Source organism: Electrona antarctica (genome assembly GCF_951216825.1).
Source record: "Electrona antarctica genome assembly, chromosome: 19".
NCBI classification, from domain to species: domain Eukaryota; kingdom Metazoa; phylum Chordata; class Actinopteri; order Myctophiformes; family Myctophidae; genus Electrona; species Electrona antarctica.
This window is the reverse complement of record NC_136800.1, coordinates 19,163,331-19,179,406: the sequence shown is the minus strand read 5'-3', so window position 1 is coordinate 19,179,406 and position 16,076 is coordinate 19,163,331. Positions and strand designations below refer to the sequence as shown.

At 43.7% G+C, this 16,076-nt stretch overlaps 2 protein-coding genes across 4 annotated transcripts in view; both read left to right on the top strand.

Moving 5' to 3' along the window:
- The window catches only part of rab2a (RAB2A, member RAS oncogene family), a 30,538-nt gene extending 21,050 nt beyond the window's left edge, over window positions 1-9,488 (top strand). Inside the window, exons 6-8 of the mRNA XM_079488558.1 lie at window positions 157-268; window positions 4,634-4,702; window positions 6,269-9,488. Of these exons, the coding sequence (XP_079344684.1) occupies window positions 157-268; window positions 4,634-4,702; window positions 6,269-6,364 (277 nt within the window). The 3' untranslated portion in view covers window positions 6,365-9,488. The remainder of the gene's footprint in view (window positions 1-156; window positions 269-4,633; window positions 4,703-6,268) is intronic.
- A 4,721-nt stretch (window positions 9,489-14,209) lies between these two features.
- Window positions 14,210-16,076, top strand: part of chd7 (chromodomain helicase DNA binding protein 7) — a 108,517-nt gene continuing 106,650 nt past the window's right edge. For all 3 annotated transcript variants that reach the window (XM_079488757.1, XM_079488758.1, XM_079488756.1), the window contains exon 1: window positions 14,210-14,516. The gene's annotated coding sequence lies outside the window, so the exon portion shown is untranslated. The remainder of the gene's footprint in view (window positions 14,517-16,076) is intronic.

The following is a 16,076-nucleotide window of genomic DNA, read 5'->3' as shown; positions in this document are numbered from 1 at the left end:
ATGCAGTCTTGATAGCATTACTGTAACCTTGAATAGACGCATGCTAGTGTAGCATGTGGTCTACTCTGATGCAATTGCTCCTATGTGCGTCTGTGTTGATGTGTATCTCTCTGTGTGTGTGTGTGTGTGTGTGTGTGTGTGTGTGTGTGTGTTTAGTGACCTGGAGTCAAGGAGAGAGGTGAAGAAGGAGGAGGGAGAGGCATTTGCCAGAGAACATGGCCTCATATTCATGGAAACCTCAGCAAAGACTGCTTCTAATGTAGAGGAGGTAAGAGAACAAACATTTAACCGTTTCCGTCCGTAGGAGGGATGCATTGGAAGTGTGTACACGTCCTAGCGCATCCTCAATGATACCAGGCGAGAGAAGAATATTCTGAATTTTTTCCTTACATTTTCAGTCCGACTCTCGGCCACCGCCCTTCGCTCTCTACGGCCATATTATCTTCCCGTTGACTTAGCTGTTAGTGCGGCAGAAAGAATGCCTCGTCTCTCCTAATCCAGGGCGCTCTCCGTGGTTTTGATCTGATGAATATACTAGCGCTTCATTTCTGCTCCTCATCCGCCTCTCGTTCAAAATATGAACGCTTTTTGGATCATATATCATATAAATTAAAACTATAGCAATGTAAGCTAGCAAAGTAAAGCAAACTATTTCTCAGTTTTTTTTCCCCGGATTGTTTCCGGGGGGTGGGTTTCAGAGTAAAAGCGGCCATATCTTTCCGGTACCCCAGAGCTTCTATTTTGAAGGAATCCCGGTGCTGATTGTGTTAATCTCAGCTAAGACTGCTTCTAGAGGAGCTAAGAGAAGCAACACTGTAGGCACACTGCACACACACCAGAGTAGGTTATATACAGTTGATCTGTAATCGCCAAGTAGTTGCACCCTGGACGATTGTTATTCTCAATATTGTATACACACACACACGCACGCACGCGCGCACACACACGTTTTTCCTTAGTCTGCACATTTTCTCTACTTTTCTCTCGTGTGTCGTGCTGTTATGACATTCTTGTACATGTACATGTAAACACTAGTATGTATAGGCTGATTATGACGCACGGCACATGTCATTTGATCTCTCAGAATGATTAGCTCAGGCTTATTATTGTGTTGTCTATAAGCATAATTACGGTGGTGCAGACGCAAGCTGGGGATGCTGGGAGCAGTTGGAAAAACTCCCTGAGAATCTGTGATTTGTTGTCGTAGCATTTGGCGAATGTCGCCTCTCCCTTAGTTTCTATGAGGTTTACAAAGAACATCTTGAGAGGAGAATTGTGGTCCAGTGGCTACAGCATTGTTGTCTTCACCACTTTTCAACCTTCTTTTGGATGCTCTCTTGCAGTCAGTGATGTTAGAATTAGACTCTGCTTAACGGTAACACAGGAGTATCACTTTACAAAAAAAGACAAAACCCCCCAAAAGATCAATCAATAATTTATGCATTCAAGCGCTGACTATTGATCATCAATATTCTGATGATTTGTGCAAGTAATTGCACATTTTACTTTGAAAACGGCACAACCCGTGAGTGGCTCGTCTGTTGGCACACAGCTTATGAAGACCCGACCTGCCATAACAAATCCACATATGCATGCATACCCAACCAAAGCTGTTGTACCAAATGAAGTGCCTTCGTCACTTCATGGCATGTACCATAAATAGCCGTGTTAATACATACACACAGCCGAGATCAGCCCAATTGTTGTGTAGTAAGACACACACACACACACACACACACACACACACACACACACACACACACACACACACACACACAGAGTGTTGGTATATTTAATGAATGCATGGTGATGTCTTCAGGGACCCCTCTCTCACTTATCCAATCACATAAATAATCCCATCCTACACACCACAGCACGCCAGGCCTTGGGCACCATCGTGTGTGTGTGTGTGTGTGTGTGTATGTGTGTTTACATTGATTTCCCCCCCTCTCATGCCCTACACTATCACACACACACACACACACACACACACACACACACACACACACACACACACAGCTGTTCTCCTGAGGTGTTTAATACAGGAAAAGTGCATGTGTGAGTGTGTGTGTGTGCTTGCTTGTGTGTGGTATGATTAATTTGTCTCATTAGTGTCCTCTCAATCCTCCTGATACCCTACGTCTCCTCTCTCTCTCCTCTCTCTCTCTCTCTCTCTCTCTCTCTCTACCCTTCCCTTCCCGCTCTCCATTTCCCTCCATCTCTATCGCTCCGTCCCTTGCCGTCCATCATTTACTCATTTTTATTCCTTTTTACCTTCCATCCTTCTCCCTGTCCTCTTTTTCCCTCTCCCCCTCACTCTCTCCCCCTCTCTTCCCCCCCCCCTCTCCCCCTCCCCCCCCCCCCTCTCTCCCCCTCTCCCCCCCTCTCTCCCCCTCTTCTCTCCTCCCTCCCTCCATCTCTATTGCTCCCTCTCTAGTAACTGATATGTACCTCCCCTCCTCCCCTTCGTAGCTGTGCATCAAGCAGTTATATCTCATACATATTCATGACCCCCTTCCTCCCCTCGGTGACAGCCAGCAGCCAATCGGAGTCCTCGGCTGGTCGTCAGGGTCCGTGGGTGGACACCAATCTGCTGGAAAGACCCTCAGAGATGCACATTCCCATAACATACTCTCTTCTCATTTCCCACTCCTGTTTTCTTTGGTTCTGTTCTTTTATGCCCTCCATCCACCCATCCATCTTTACGTTCATTAGGGCTTCCAATGCAATAGCCTCGCGGACACAGAATGACATTAACTCGCCTCATCATCGGTGTGCTGTTTGTAAAATGTAAAGAGAACAATTTTCACAGAATGGTTTTAAGAAAGCAGACAACCCTTTACAGGGTGTTTTTTTTTATTTTACTTTTTTTATTCAAGCGTGTTACAATGTGTCCATTTTACCAGATGGGGGCACTGTTTCTTTTATTATTATTCCTCACAGATGGATGGCTGTGAAACAGCTGTTGCCACCAGTAGTGTGTAGTATCACACTGGTCCCAGGGCCTTCTGCACCAGTTTAATCCCAGCACAGGGCCCTAGGGTGTGTGTGTGTGTGTGTGTGTGTGTGCAGCAGTTTACTCTGAAGTCTTTGAACTTATGCTCTATAGCTGTGAGAGAGAAATGCTGTCTGGCTGAGTTTTACTTATTTAATTATTTATTTTTTAATGTATAAGTTTGCATATGAAGTCTTCTCAGCGTCAATTTGAGACCACTGGGATCAATCATTCATAACATTTTCCCACTAACATGAGCACTAAGTTATTGACGCCATTCCCATTGCCAGGAGAGGACGATGCCTTTTCTGTTTTTCTTTCTGGTGTGTCACAAACATACCAGATCATTATGGGGCACAAAACGGGAAATAAATCCATCATTACAAGTAGAAAGATCTGTCATCTTATCCGTTATGGTGCGTTCCAGACGTGTGTGTGTGTGTGTGTGTGTGTGTGTGTGTGTGTGTGTGTGTGTGTGTGTGTGTGTGTGTGTGTGTGTGTGTGTGTGTGTGTGTGTGTGTGTGTGTGTGTGTGTGTGTGTGTGTGTGTGTGTGTGTGTGTGTGTGTGTGTGTGTGTGTGTGTGTGTGTGTGTGTGTGTGTGTGTGTGTGTGTGTCTCTCTGTCTCACAATCTCTTGCTATCTTTTCTCTCAGATGCGTGCTGTCCAGAGGCGATGCACAATAATTACAACTATCCAAACCGATCAAAATGTTTCTTTTGGGAATCCTTGCAATTATGAAAATGGATGACTCAGGGGGTGGTATAATAGAGGATTCTAATTTCCAAAAATGTTCAAATTGCTTCTACAAAGTTCTGACGAATTCTCATTTACTTGGGAATGGGAATTCCAAAGTAAATGGTTGTAATCATTACTGTATATGTTGTAAATACTCAGTTCACAGATTTATTTTCAGGGGAAGACATATGAGTGATATACTCACACGGTAGAGCCCTTGGTCTCTAGATTTCCTCTTCTCGTTGCATCAGGAGAAACTATATTATAGTGTCCCGGAAAAAGGGGCAGAGATTTGCATATCTATCTCTATGTGCTTGTTCCATCATTGACAATCGGAGCTGGAGCCAATAAATACCTGTGGCGAGTCATTTGTCCCGGGAATGAATGCCGATTGTAACCTTTCCCGCTAAAGACAGAAGCCAGATGTTAGCTGGTGTTGGAGGATTGTGTGTTTTTTACAGTGGGAAAGGGGCTTCAGAGAAGCGATGATGGACATTGATCCCAAATTAGATTCTGCTTTGTCCTGTGACCACGTCGTACATACTGCAGTAGTGTTGATCTGTGGTACCATTAAAACCCAAACCAGTAGCTCTGTCTGGGAGGCCTGTGGGAAGCCAGTCGCTGGCTACTCCGCTCTGCTCATAACACTCACACAAATGGGTTTGGACGCTAATGCCCTGAACGAGGTCCAATACAAACAAGACTACTTCAACATTCCTCATCCGCGGCCTTAATGCCTGCTGCCTTCCTGTGAACGTGTTTTTTTTCTTCTGCCTTCTTTTTATATATCTAACTTTTGATTATCGTGAGTTAAACAGATGGAAGAACCAGAAATAATAACGGAGGCTCTATTGCTCCCTCACCTCTCTCTCTCTCTCTCTCTCTCTCTCTCTCTCTCTCAGGCATTCATCAACACAGCCAAGGAGATCTACGAGAAGATCCAGGAGGGTGTGTTTGATATCAACAATGAGGTAAGACAGACTCTTCTCTCCTTCCTCCTCTCCTTCTCCAATCATTCTTGCCTTTCTCTTGTCCTTTTCCCCCTCATCTCTCTCTGTTTCCCCCCTCTCTCTCTCGTCTCTGTGGTATCTCTGGGAGTATGTCTGTGGTTTGCCACGCTCCCTCTCGCCTCAAAGAGAAGGGGGGAGGCTTATGGGCTAGGCCCTCCATTGAGTCCAGCCAAGCCAAACTTCCAGCATTCCTCTCCCTCCTCCTACCCACACCCAGCGGCTTTTGTCTGTCTCTCTCTCTCTCTCTCTCTCTCTCTCTCTCAATACAACTATCTCTCTCCCTCCATTGCTCTACTTTCCACTCGCTCCCTTCCGTCTTTTTGTCCCCCTGCTCTCTCCCTCTCCTGCTTTACTGCTGCTGCCCTCCCACCTCTCTCTCCTCCCTCTCTCTGCTTGGCACCCTGCCAGGTCATAAATTCCTCACATCCCACAAGGTCTCAGTCAAGCAGCAGTAAGACAGACAGTCAGTCAGCCAACCCAGCCAGTTGCTCATGCAGTCTGTAAAGCCACACCGCCGCAAGCCGGGTCCTTCGGGCCAGTCTAGTAGTCATGTGTGCCACTCAGGCAGCCAGCTAGCCAGCCAGCCTGCCTGGCTGTCACTGATTCAACCGCTTTTTGGGCCAGTCGTCCAGGCTGTTATCCAGCTAGCCAGAGCCAGAGGCAGGCGAGCCCCTCTTCCGCCATTGGTCTGTTTGTTATTAGTAGTAGTAGGAGGAGGAAGGGGGGAGGGAAGAAGAAAAAAAATGAGTGGGAGGCCAGGCACCCGGTCCAAACCACATCAGCTGAGAGGGGGAGAGAGAGAGGGAACCCCAAGTAGAACCCCCTCCTCCCCCTCAGTTGGCAGGCACAGTGAGAACACACACAAACTTAGCGCACACACACATACGCACACACCCTCGTGGCCTTAGCTCTATAAATGTGATTTAAAGGCACGCAGCGTTTCCCAGGGGCACTGCTGCTACTGGAGGAGGGGGGGGGGTGTATATGAATATAGAGCCAAAGAGGGAGAGAGAGCGAGGGCTACAGCAAGAAAGGGCAAGCCTCCCAGAGAGGAGAAGAGACCACTGTACTGTACAGAGAGAGAGAGCTCTCAGATGCTCTACTGTACTCCTGTCTGAAGGGCAGAGTGGGGAGGGATGAAAGTAACTGCTCCATACATCTCTCACACACACACGTGTGCGCACGCACATGCACACGCACGCACACAGAACTGCCTCTCACTCCTATTTCTCTCCACTTTCATCGCCTGTCTGTGTTTGTAAATTGACTGTAAATCTTTTATTTTTTAGGAGAATAACTATGCTTTTAACATTTGTTCACAAAGCAGTGCATTGAGTCAGCCTCAGAAGCCTCAGAATGCTGTCTATTGTGACGCTAAAAGAAGGTGTTTAAGAATGCTGTTGGGGGCTTTAATGTCACCCACTCACTCTGTCGCCCACTTCCACTTCTGCTAGTAAGACCGTTTTAATGAAGAACAATCCCTGGCCTTCTAATTGAGCCAAACATCTCTTTTCTCTCTCCGCACAGGCTAACGGTATTAAGATCGGACCCCAGCATCCTACCACCAACTCCTCGCTGTCCGGTAACCAGGGAGGACAACAGGCTGGGGGCGGATGCTGCTGAACACCCTCTGAACACATCTCTTCAGACCCTCCCCTCTCTCCCTCCTTCCACTGTTCCTCCCGCTGTCCCCTCTACTTCCCTTGTCCAGACCTCCTCCTTGCGTTTCTCCATAACTGGCCATGCTCACTCACTCACAAGTTTGTTTAAGCCTCTCCATTCTCGTCTCTCTGTCCCTTCATCCACCCGGGTCCTTCTCTCCATCCATCCCTGTTCTTCCTTTTCTATGGTTTCCTGCTGTCGCCCCATCTCTCCATCCATCTCCATCTTTGTGTGTGTCTTCAGGACGTCTACTCCACTGGGCCTAGGGGCCTAGCCAGTAGCCACGCCTCGTCCGCTCTGCCTCCCTTCTACTGGGAACCCCCCCCCCCCCCGCAGGAACAAAGTCAACTAAACAGATGTTCAGAGGCGAACACTCTCACAATTCTGGAGGTGTACAGGTTTTGATATTTTATAAAAAATAAACGAATTTGAAGTCTTTTATTTTTATAAAAACCCGAATCGAGAATTGCACACCTGCTGGAGTTTGGAGAGCCGTTGCGCTAAAAGCCTGAAGCCGGAGTGTTGTGCGTCATGTCGCTCGACAAAAATAAAGTGTTTTCAACTGAAAAAAAATGACACTTTCTTTTTTTCAGTTATTTTTTTAATCGAGCAACACATCACACAACACTTTGCAGCTGAAGTATAAATCAGGCTTAAGTCATGGCCACCTATGGCGGGGTTATGTTTAGCCATGTTATCTCTGATACTGTTGCTCTTGCTGCCAATGTATCCATTTTTGCTGAAAACGAGAAGAAGCTAGCGACACGTGTAACCACAGCTAGGACAGGGCAAAGCACAGTTTTTCCACAGAGGAACGTAATTTGTCAGTCCCTCAACATGATCACATTAGAGGTATTTAAACACTTAAGATATCTACAAGTATGTTTTTTTTTAATAGATCATGAGCTCCTTAGTGGAGAGAGACATAAAAAGAAGGTGACTGTATTTCCTGTGCTTCAGACAGCAGGCACTCAAAAAATGGACTTGTTGAAATGGCACAACTGTCTGCTTGCACATACAGGCACAGCGCGTTAATAGCAACATATTTAACATGTTGTGTCAGTCTGTTGTGTATTTGGGACAATATAATTGTGTGATTTCAGTGCATCTGTTTTTGTTTAGAGTGCAGGTGGCATTAGCAACTGCCCTATCACACTGCAACCAAGACATGTCTGTCCAGAAAACCAACTGTGGTGGATTCTTTTCACAGTTTGTTCTGTTTTGTTTTTAGTAAATTCTTCTCTCTTTGTGTCTTTATTGTTTTTTTGTTTTTAATTTTCTTTTGACATGAGCTGAATTGTATTTAATGAACACTAGAAGATGGCTGTGGTTTAAACAAATGTTTTAAACTGTCATGGGAGGGAATAAAAGACCAAACTGTTGTGTGAAAAGTGACGAAGTTGGAATTGAAATGAAAAAGAAAACTGAAGGAAATAGAGAGGGAATCATGTAGGAGGTTTGAGCAGTGGCCACAATTAAATCAAATCAAATGGAAAAAACTTTGTTTTAAACTAAGGCTGTACTATTTAACTGTTGCGTTCTGTGTATATATGGCTCCCTTCGTTTCTCTTGCTTTCGCTGTGAAGGGGATAACGTGGCATTTTGTCTTTCTTGTCTGCGTTGTCACCGGGCGCAACATGGCAAGTAAGAAGTTTGGTATTTGTGCCTCGCATAAGAAAAAACATCTAGTTAACATTGTTGACATTCCTCATTGAAATCAAAGGTCACCAAACTAGCTTGTTAGCTTAAGGCTAGGGGGACCCATATAGGGTTTACATGATGAAATATTAGCGGTGCTAGCAACCCGTTACTGTGGTTGTGAAGGATAAATGATGTATAACCTTTTACCCCCCCCCCCCCCCCCCCCCCCCCATAACAAGCTCTTGGTGGTAAACTGACTCAAATTTAAAATTTTGCGGTATCCCTTTTGCAAAGCCAGAAATCTACCATGAATTAGCTGGAAGATGTGTACTATAATCAGAGCTTGATAACTGCTGCAGTATTTTGCTTCAAGGCCCTGCTGTGATAGGCAAGATTTTATCATATTTTAACTAATTCATTACTTGTCCTCCCATCTACCCTCAAATCTCTTCCCTTCCCTCCCTTTTTTCTCTTGCACTCTGTCCTCAACTTCTCAGATTGTATAGTAACGTTGGCTCTATTTTTTCATCTATTTTTTAATGCCAAATTTTTTGTTTACCTATGTTTTGTCCTAAAGACAAAAAAAACAAACCCACCACAGCCCAATAAATCTGACCTGACATCAGCTGTCTGCCTTAACCTCAGAGAGATTTGGACAGCTGCACAAATGGCTCAATTTTTTTTACGTTTGTTTATGATGCATTCTTAACACGTGCATATCTACATGGCTACAGTATATGCATTCATACACACAATGACAAACCTTTATAAACACGTACAATGTCGACACGTTCAAAAATGTGTACCAATACTGAAGTTGTCTTGTATCGTTGCACATTGTTTCTCTCGCCCACACCAGCCTGCATATATGCATGCATACATGGATGATGCATACATAAAACTATAGTCTTCTCTATCTGTTGGTGTTTTTAGGCAACGTTGTATTACTGTAGGGAGTTTGGATATCACAGCAGTGTAAGTGAATTGGGTTAGAGGCCTGTTGCTTTCCTCTGCAAAGTGTTTTTTTCTCGCTCTTTTTGTTCATAGATATGACGGTTATTAATATTATTCTGATCTTTATTATTGGTATGTATTATGTGTGAACCCTGGGGGGCTCGGGGGGGGGGAAGCCAAACCTGAAAGCATCCATCCTATCTATCTATGGACCGACCGATATATCTTATCTATGTGACCCCCCTCCCCTTACCCTGCCTACCCTCTCCTTTTCTCTATTCCTCTCCACCTTCTCCCTCTTCTCTCCTTCCTTGACGTTATTTGCTGTGTTGGTTCTTTGGAAAATTTTAAAAAAGGAAAAAAAAAGAAAAATTGAAAATGCTATCACAATAAACTATAATAAAAACATTCTAAACTCTACAAATGTCATGTTGATGATCATCTGGCTATGAAAAGAAAAATGTTTTAAAATGAAACCACAAAAACCTTATTCATTTCTGGCCTGGTTTATTTGGAGTATTTTTCCTCTTGTTCCTTTTCTCAGAATTGTGTGACTATTCGGTGTCTTATGTTCGGTGAAAGAAACAATTAATAGATCCATAAAACTTTACTGCATCTGCTTTATCTATCTGGAAAGAACAGAAAGATGTTGAAATTCATGAATCATTTTTGTGGGATAGTGGAAAACCAGATGATCAACCCAACTATAAATAAGCATGCTGTATACGGATACACTGTTGCACATTCATGCATTTACATAGATTTTTCTATGCTGTTCCCAACTTGCCATCGCCTGGATGGATTCAAGTGTAGGCCTACATACGTTTCTATTTGATTTTAAATCACGTATCTTATCCAAGTCCGTATTGATTTTCCAATCGGTACTTTCATTTCATACGCAGATTTTTTCTAATTTTTCATGTCAAGTTTGAACTGTTAATTGGAAATATAGTTTATGGGGACCGTTAATTTAAATTATCTTCTGACAGTATTAAATAAATACTTTTACTACATGCAATTCCAAAATTATACACCAAAAAATAGAAATGCAAAAGCCCATCAGTGTTTCTACACTGAAGTTGACATTTTGTGCATAGCCTATATAGGTAAATAGGTTTTCTGGTTGCTGATGGTGGAAGAGGGTTCACCCTATCCATAAATGGCCTTAGGGATAACATAACTTTTAAAGTTGAATTGGTAACCATGGACCATGGTGGTCCTGGTGAGCACAAGGACCCAGGCTAATTTTTATTTTATAGAATTGTTAAATGTTATGGCAGTGATAAATGTACCAGTGAGCAGAATATGTACACATTGATGACCTACAATGCAGTTCAAAGTAATTTCTTCTTGCGTGTGAGGCTATCAAGGAAAATGGAGTTGAGCCTGGTGAGTATCACATGCAGGTAAATAGCCTATGTTTTATTCTTTTTGTGTTCATGTCTGGTCCATATACTTTCTGGCCATGAAGTTCAATGTATATTTCTGCAACAGATGGCTGTTTTCACTGCATGTGCTAAGTTTCAAATTCAACACACTTCTCCCATATGGGAATCTAAACTTATACTCATAAGTCAAAGAGAGAGGGTGGGGGGGTCCATGCTGGGTATGGTATTTAGGCTCATACACTGTCGGATGTATTGAATATACACCCGAGCCCTTGTCGGAGAGAATTCCATGGTTTTGGGGAGGCTTTGCTACATACAGGATGTGGTTATCAATCACCTACACATACAACATTACAGCACTGATGGGGAAATATATTTATATATATATATATATTTATTTTTTGTTTTCTTTCATTTTCGGGGGGTGGGGGGAGATCAGTTCATCTTGTAAATTCCGATGCAAAGATATTGTGGTAAAAAAAGATGAAAGAATAAATCTCAACTGTTGGCATGGATGAAGAAAAGGTGTCCATGACAGCAGGTGCAAAAAAGGTGCACATGAGTCGGAGGAAATAATAAGCATAAAGATACCTACCGTAAGACATTCCTTTGTCATCTTCAGTGTCCTTGTGAACTCACTTCCATTTTTTTTGTCCTGCTCACATTTTTTTATTTTAATATATACCGTATAATGGCTGGTATTTTTTTTCTCCCACTTACCAGTCCTAATCAGTGCATCAAAATGTTATTTGTCATGTTATGTTTGAGACACAGTCAAGCAGATCCGTAAGTGAGTCACACAGTAAAGAGGAAAATTCTTGAGCACTGCTCTGACCTCAAACCTCAAACCCTTAGATCTCCATGTGGAGCTGACCTGTTCTGACATTCCATATGTTGATCCTTCCCCATCCATCCTTCCTCCTCGACTGATACCTGTTCATTTAAACTCTAGACAGGCCTGCCCCAAAGTTATTAGTGCAGCCGTGCCCGGCAGCCAGTGAAAACTAGAGTTCTCAACAGGCCCAAAAATTAAGATCTTACCCCCAAAGCGCCAGCGCTCGTCCAGCAGTCTGCTGTCACCCAGGCGAATATGTTGATCTGACCTCCCATTCCAAAGCGCCAGCGCTCGCCCAGCAGTCTGCTGTCATCCAGGCGTATATATGCGTGCACGCGACCTCAGGTGTCTTTACTGGTATCATGACTGTGTGTGGCTTATCGTAACCGTAGGTCGCAGATTACTATGAAAACCTGCAAGTCGGTACCAGAGTAATATAGTAAGAGAGTGGCGACACTATAGCGTTGACTCCCATTGTAACAATGGAATGCGGAAGTGCTCATTCTACCTCTATGGGATAGTTCTAGCCATAGGAGCAATGTTTGGAACTATAGCCCATAGGCACCCGCTTTGCGGCGAGATCAAAGCGTGTCGCTACTCTCCGCTCTACACTCTGGTCGGTACGTAAGTCAGTCTGTCCGTCCATCACACCACCATATATGGCCGTCAGTTCGTCACGCCTCGTGACACGCTCCATATATGGCCGTCTCCATATATGGCCGTCTCCATATATGAAGATCAGTTCACTGACATATTTTGATCCTCCCCACCTGTCCTTCCTCTTTGATGTCTCCCTTTTGACTATACCTGTCCATTCAAACTCTAGACGGGCCCACCCCAAAGTTATTAGCGCAGTCGCGCCCCAAAGTTATTAGCGCAGTCGCGCCCGGCATCCGGTGAAAACTAGAGTTCTCAACAGGCCCGAAAATGAACTGGGCTGGCCCGAGGCCCTGTCTGGCCTTACAATTAGAACACAAGGGTCCATATATGGGCATTCCCAGACCTGTTGTTTCAGCGCTTCTCACCCACAAGGCATCTTACTGGTGAATATTATTGTGACATAATTGATAACTCTTCTTTAAGGCCTTTATCTTGATCATTCTGCTTTAGTTTGTCTGTAATATCAATTAAAGTAGACTGCAAAGTAGACTGACAACAAGAGGCAAATTGCTTGCACAATATAGAATGTATATGTTTTAAGATTGTGAGATCACATAGTGTTAGAAGAGGATCAGAAAGCTTATATGGAGGAGTATGTGTGCTAAAATGTGAAAACAAGCAATTTGTAATATCATTTGGAAGTCCCAGTATCTGCGTCATTCACTATGACCTATTTTCCTCTGGTGGAAAACACTTCATGGAAAACTTTTATTACTGGAGGGATTTGTCAAATAGCAGAGACAGATCCTCAGGTGGAAGCGTACACGTGATCAGCCTTTGACATAACTGTCATTAAAAAGGAATCTGAAAGGGAGGGTGCACATTGTTATTTTCCAAGCCATAATTATGTCCACTTCTAAGTGTCATTAACTGTCTATAGCAAGATAAACTGAGCACACCTTGAACCATCAATTCAGATAATTTGAAACCAGTCTATAAGATTTATTTTCCTGGCTCTACCACAGCAAACTAATGGATTAGTTTTATCACTGATACGGTAGCTACATTTTAAATAATCATATTGGAGCCTATTGACTATGCCTATATGCTGGAATTAGAATATAAGATAGACAAAAATAAAAGATTGAAAATACGAATGTGAAGACGTGGTGTCATTGAGAATTAAATAAAAACGAAGAGCCTACGCTCGAGATAAAGTGTGCCTGTGTCTTTAAATGGCGCTCTCCTGTGAGCCTAGCTGTGAGCCAGGTTGTTATGATAAAATTACCGGCCGCGTCGTCGTCGGGGACATCCGGGTTACAGCCGTGCTCGACATCTCTGCAATGCATGTTGCAAGTAAACATACATGATAGGATTGAAAGAGAAACGAAAAGAGATCATACATTAACGATGCAATTTAACTCTATGGGCGAGTAGGGCGACGGTAGCTGATACCCTCTTGAATTACCCATGCTTTCGTTGTTGGAACATTAAACACACACTTTATTTATTTATTGTATTATTTTTAAGTTTGCATATTGATATCTCAAAAACTGCCCCAAACTGAAGTAGGCTGTTGGAGATATATAAAGAGTCCAACTGCGGCCTAAACAGGCCTATGTACAGACAGGCGTGTGTGTTTATTTTGTGATTAATCCCAATAATAATCCATGTTTTGACTTTTTCGTAGGCTATATTAAAGTCGCAGTTGTTGAATTGCATTTATTGATGCGCTCATTTGAATTTTGTCTACTTAAATTATTCTGTATCCAAAGTTGAGGAAGATGCTGCTATAGTAATACTAGCCTAATATCCAGTCAATCCAGATGTAGAACACCTGTCCGTGCAAAGCTCCCTCCATGGATGAATTGGACATGGTGGGCCCTATTGTAAACAAGTGTAATGCTTTATGGCGTCGTCCACAGTTAACAGTTTTGTTTTGAGTTGTGCTTGAAATGCCTGCTGTAATTCTCCAATCTAGAGAAGAAAAAGAAAGAAAGAAAATGTATGTCTAGCCTAACTTGATTTTGTATTAAACTGTTTTGGTTTTACATTTTGGCATCTATTTAAACGGGTCACAAAACCGTCACAACAATACACTATAATAACTATAATAATATTAAATACTCTCACGGAAAAAACAAACAAACAAACAAAACAATGTCACTTCATCGCTGATTTAGGAAAGAAACAGCATACTCATTATCATGCGCACACAAGCGCAACATTATTTCCCATTTTCAATAAAATGAAATAATTAAAATAATAAAAACAAAAAAGAAAACTCCCAAAAGCGTCACACATGTGAGCACATTGGGGTCAGTGACCGCGCACGCCGCATGTTTATCCATGAGAGGTCCTCGGGAGCGCGCCCCCTGGCCGAGGAAGGTGAGCGAGTGTCTGGAGGGGAGGACTCGGGAGCGCGACCAAGCCGAGGGATCGATCGGATTAAACTCGATTTGAGTGAAATTAACACAAAGGAGCGAAGAGCCCGCACACTACTCGGCGAGGTCGTACATACGAGACACGCCGGAGAAACATCTAATGAGATATACAACTTGAACTTTTCCTGTTTATTTATATTTAAAAGAAGGACCACGGTGGATTTTTCGAGCAAGCCGCGGAGATACTAAACCTACTAAACGAGGAGTTGATTTAATAAAAGAAAAAGACCCGAAGTGACCAAGCTTGTTGGGTAAGAGAAGCGATGAGCTTTTTCTTTTTTTTGTTGGATGATTCTATTTCAAATGCGATCGATCTAAACACAGTTCACGGGGCGATGAGTTGTTTGTAGCCGGGGTGATTTTTAGAACCATTTTCATTTAGATTAGAGCCCCGATTGGTAAGTAGTTTTCTCACTTTTTCCTCATGCAATGAGACTTTTTTTGTAATCCTTCGCGGAAGGAAGTTGGGAGTCGGTGCCTCGGCGGAGGAGGCTCTCTCATTCAGAGGAACTTTTCTCAGAGACTTAGCCGGCTTCACTGGACGCTTTGGACGGCGTTTGTTGTGTCTTTCGGGACAGAAAGTCATTGAAAGGTCCGCGGCGGAGCTGCCATGCCGACATGCTAACAATAGCAACTTTAGCCTCGCTGCCACCCGCATCATCACCAGCACCACACACACAAGCCTCCCCCTTTAATAAACGAGTTCAAAAGTGGAAAGGAATATTTTTCCACGCAACGTGGCGGAGTATTATTGTCCTCTTATAACCGACCCTTTTGGCGACTTGTTGAATATTGTGGGGGGTAAAATAAGTGTTGGACTTTACTTTGGTGTCTCCCCCCCACACCACACATACACGCGCACACACACAAACACACACACCGGGTCGTGTGTGTATGAGTGAGTGAGTGTGTGTGTTAGCCTGGTTAGCTCGGGTTAGCTAATTGTGTGTGTTGCTGCTGTAGGAGACACGAGGTGGCTCGAGTCGAGCGTAGAGGTGAGTCACTGGCCGACTGAATGAGAGCGGCTCCTCGCCTGGCGGAGCAGCCGGCCAGGGAGAACCCCCCACACGGTTCTAATAAGTACGGACACCACACCATAACGACGAAATATGTCGCTCTTTGTCTCTAAGTTGAACTTAGTTTTTAACTGTACGAAACCGTGGGTTGCATTGTACACGGGATAAAGTGTAGTTTTTTTGGTTGGAGGGGGCAGGATGGAGTGTCCATGGGGCTAGCTCAGCTGTGTAGTGTTATTGGACAGAGAGGAGCTGGGATTATAATATATTATATATAACCTAGTGTTATTTTCAATTAAACCACGTAATCGTCTTGTTATACTGCATCTAAAACTAGACTGTTCGCCCGCTGTTTGGGAGGATGGTGTCCTATAATGTAAGAGAGTAGATCCCGAGGACGTGAGCGATTCGTTCCACTGTCCAGACCAGAACGACGTGCGTACGAAAAAAAGGCTTTCATATTTATCATGCGACGGGTCGGTGTCTGTCGCTCCAACACAAGATGTCTTTTCAACAGCAAAAAAAGTATCACCGTGAACCCGGTCGACACTTAAAAGTTTATAATACTACTGTATTGTCGGATGGAAATGTATTTTTCCCTATCTCTTGAGTACAAGGGTTGCGCGACGAAGTTTATAAATTAGCCATCGCCGGTGATAGGCTAATGAGCCATGCTAGCCGCTGGAGGATAGCCGACTGCTACAGGACAAGAACAGAAGTTGAGTTAGCCTGTTAGCTGAGCTCTCACACTGTTCGTCCTCATTGTCTTTAGGCCACTACTATATTTTAGCCCCA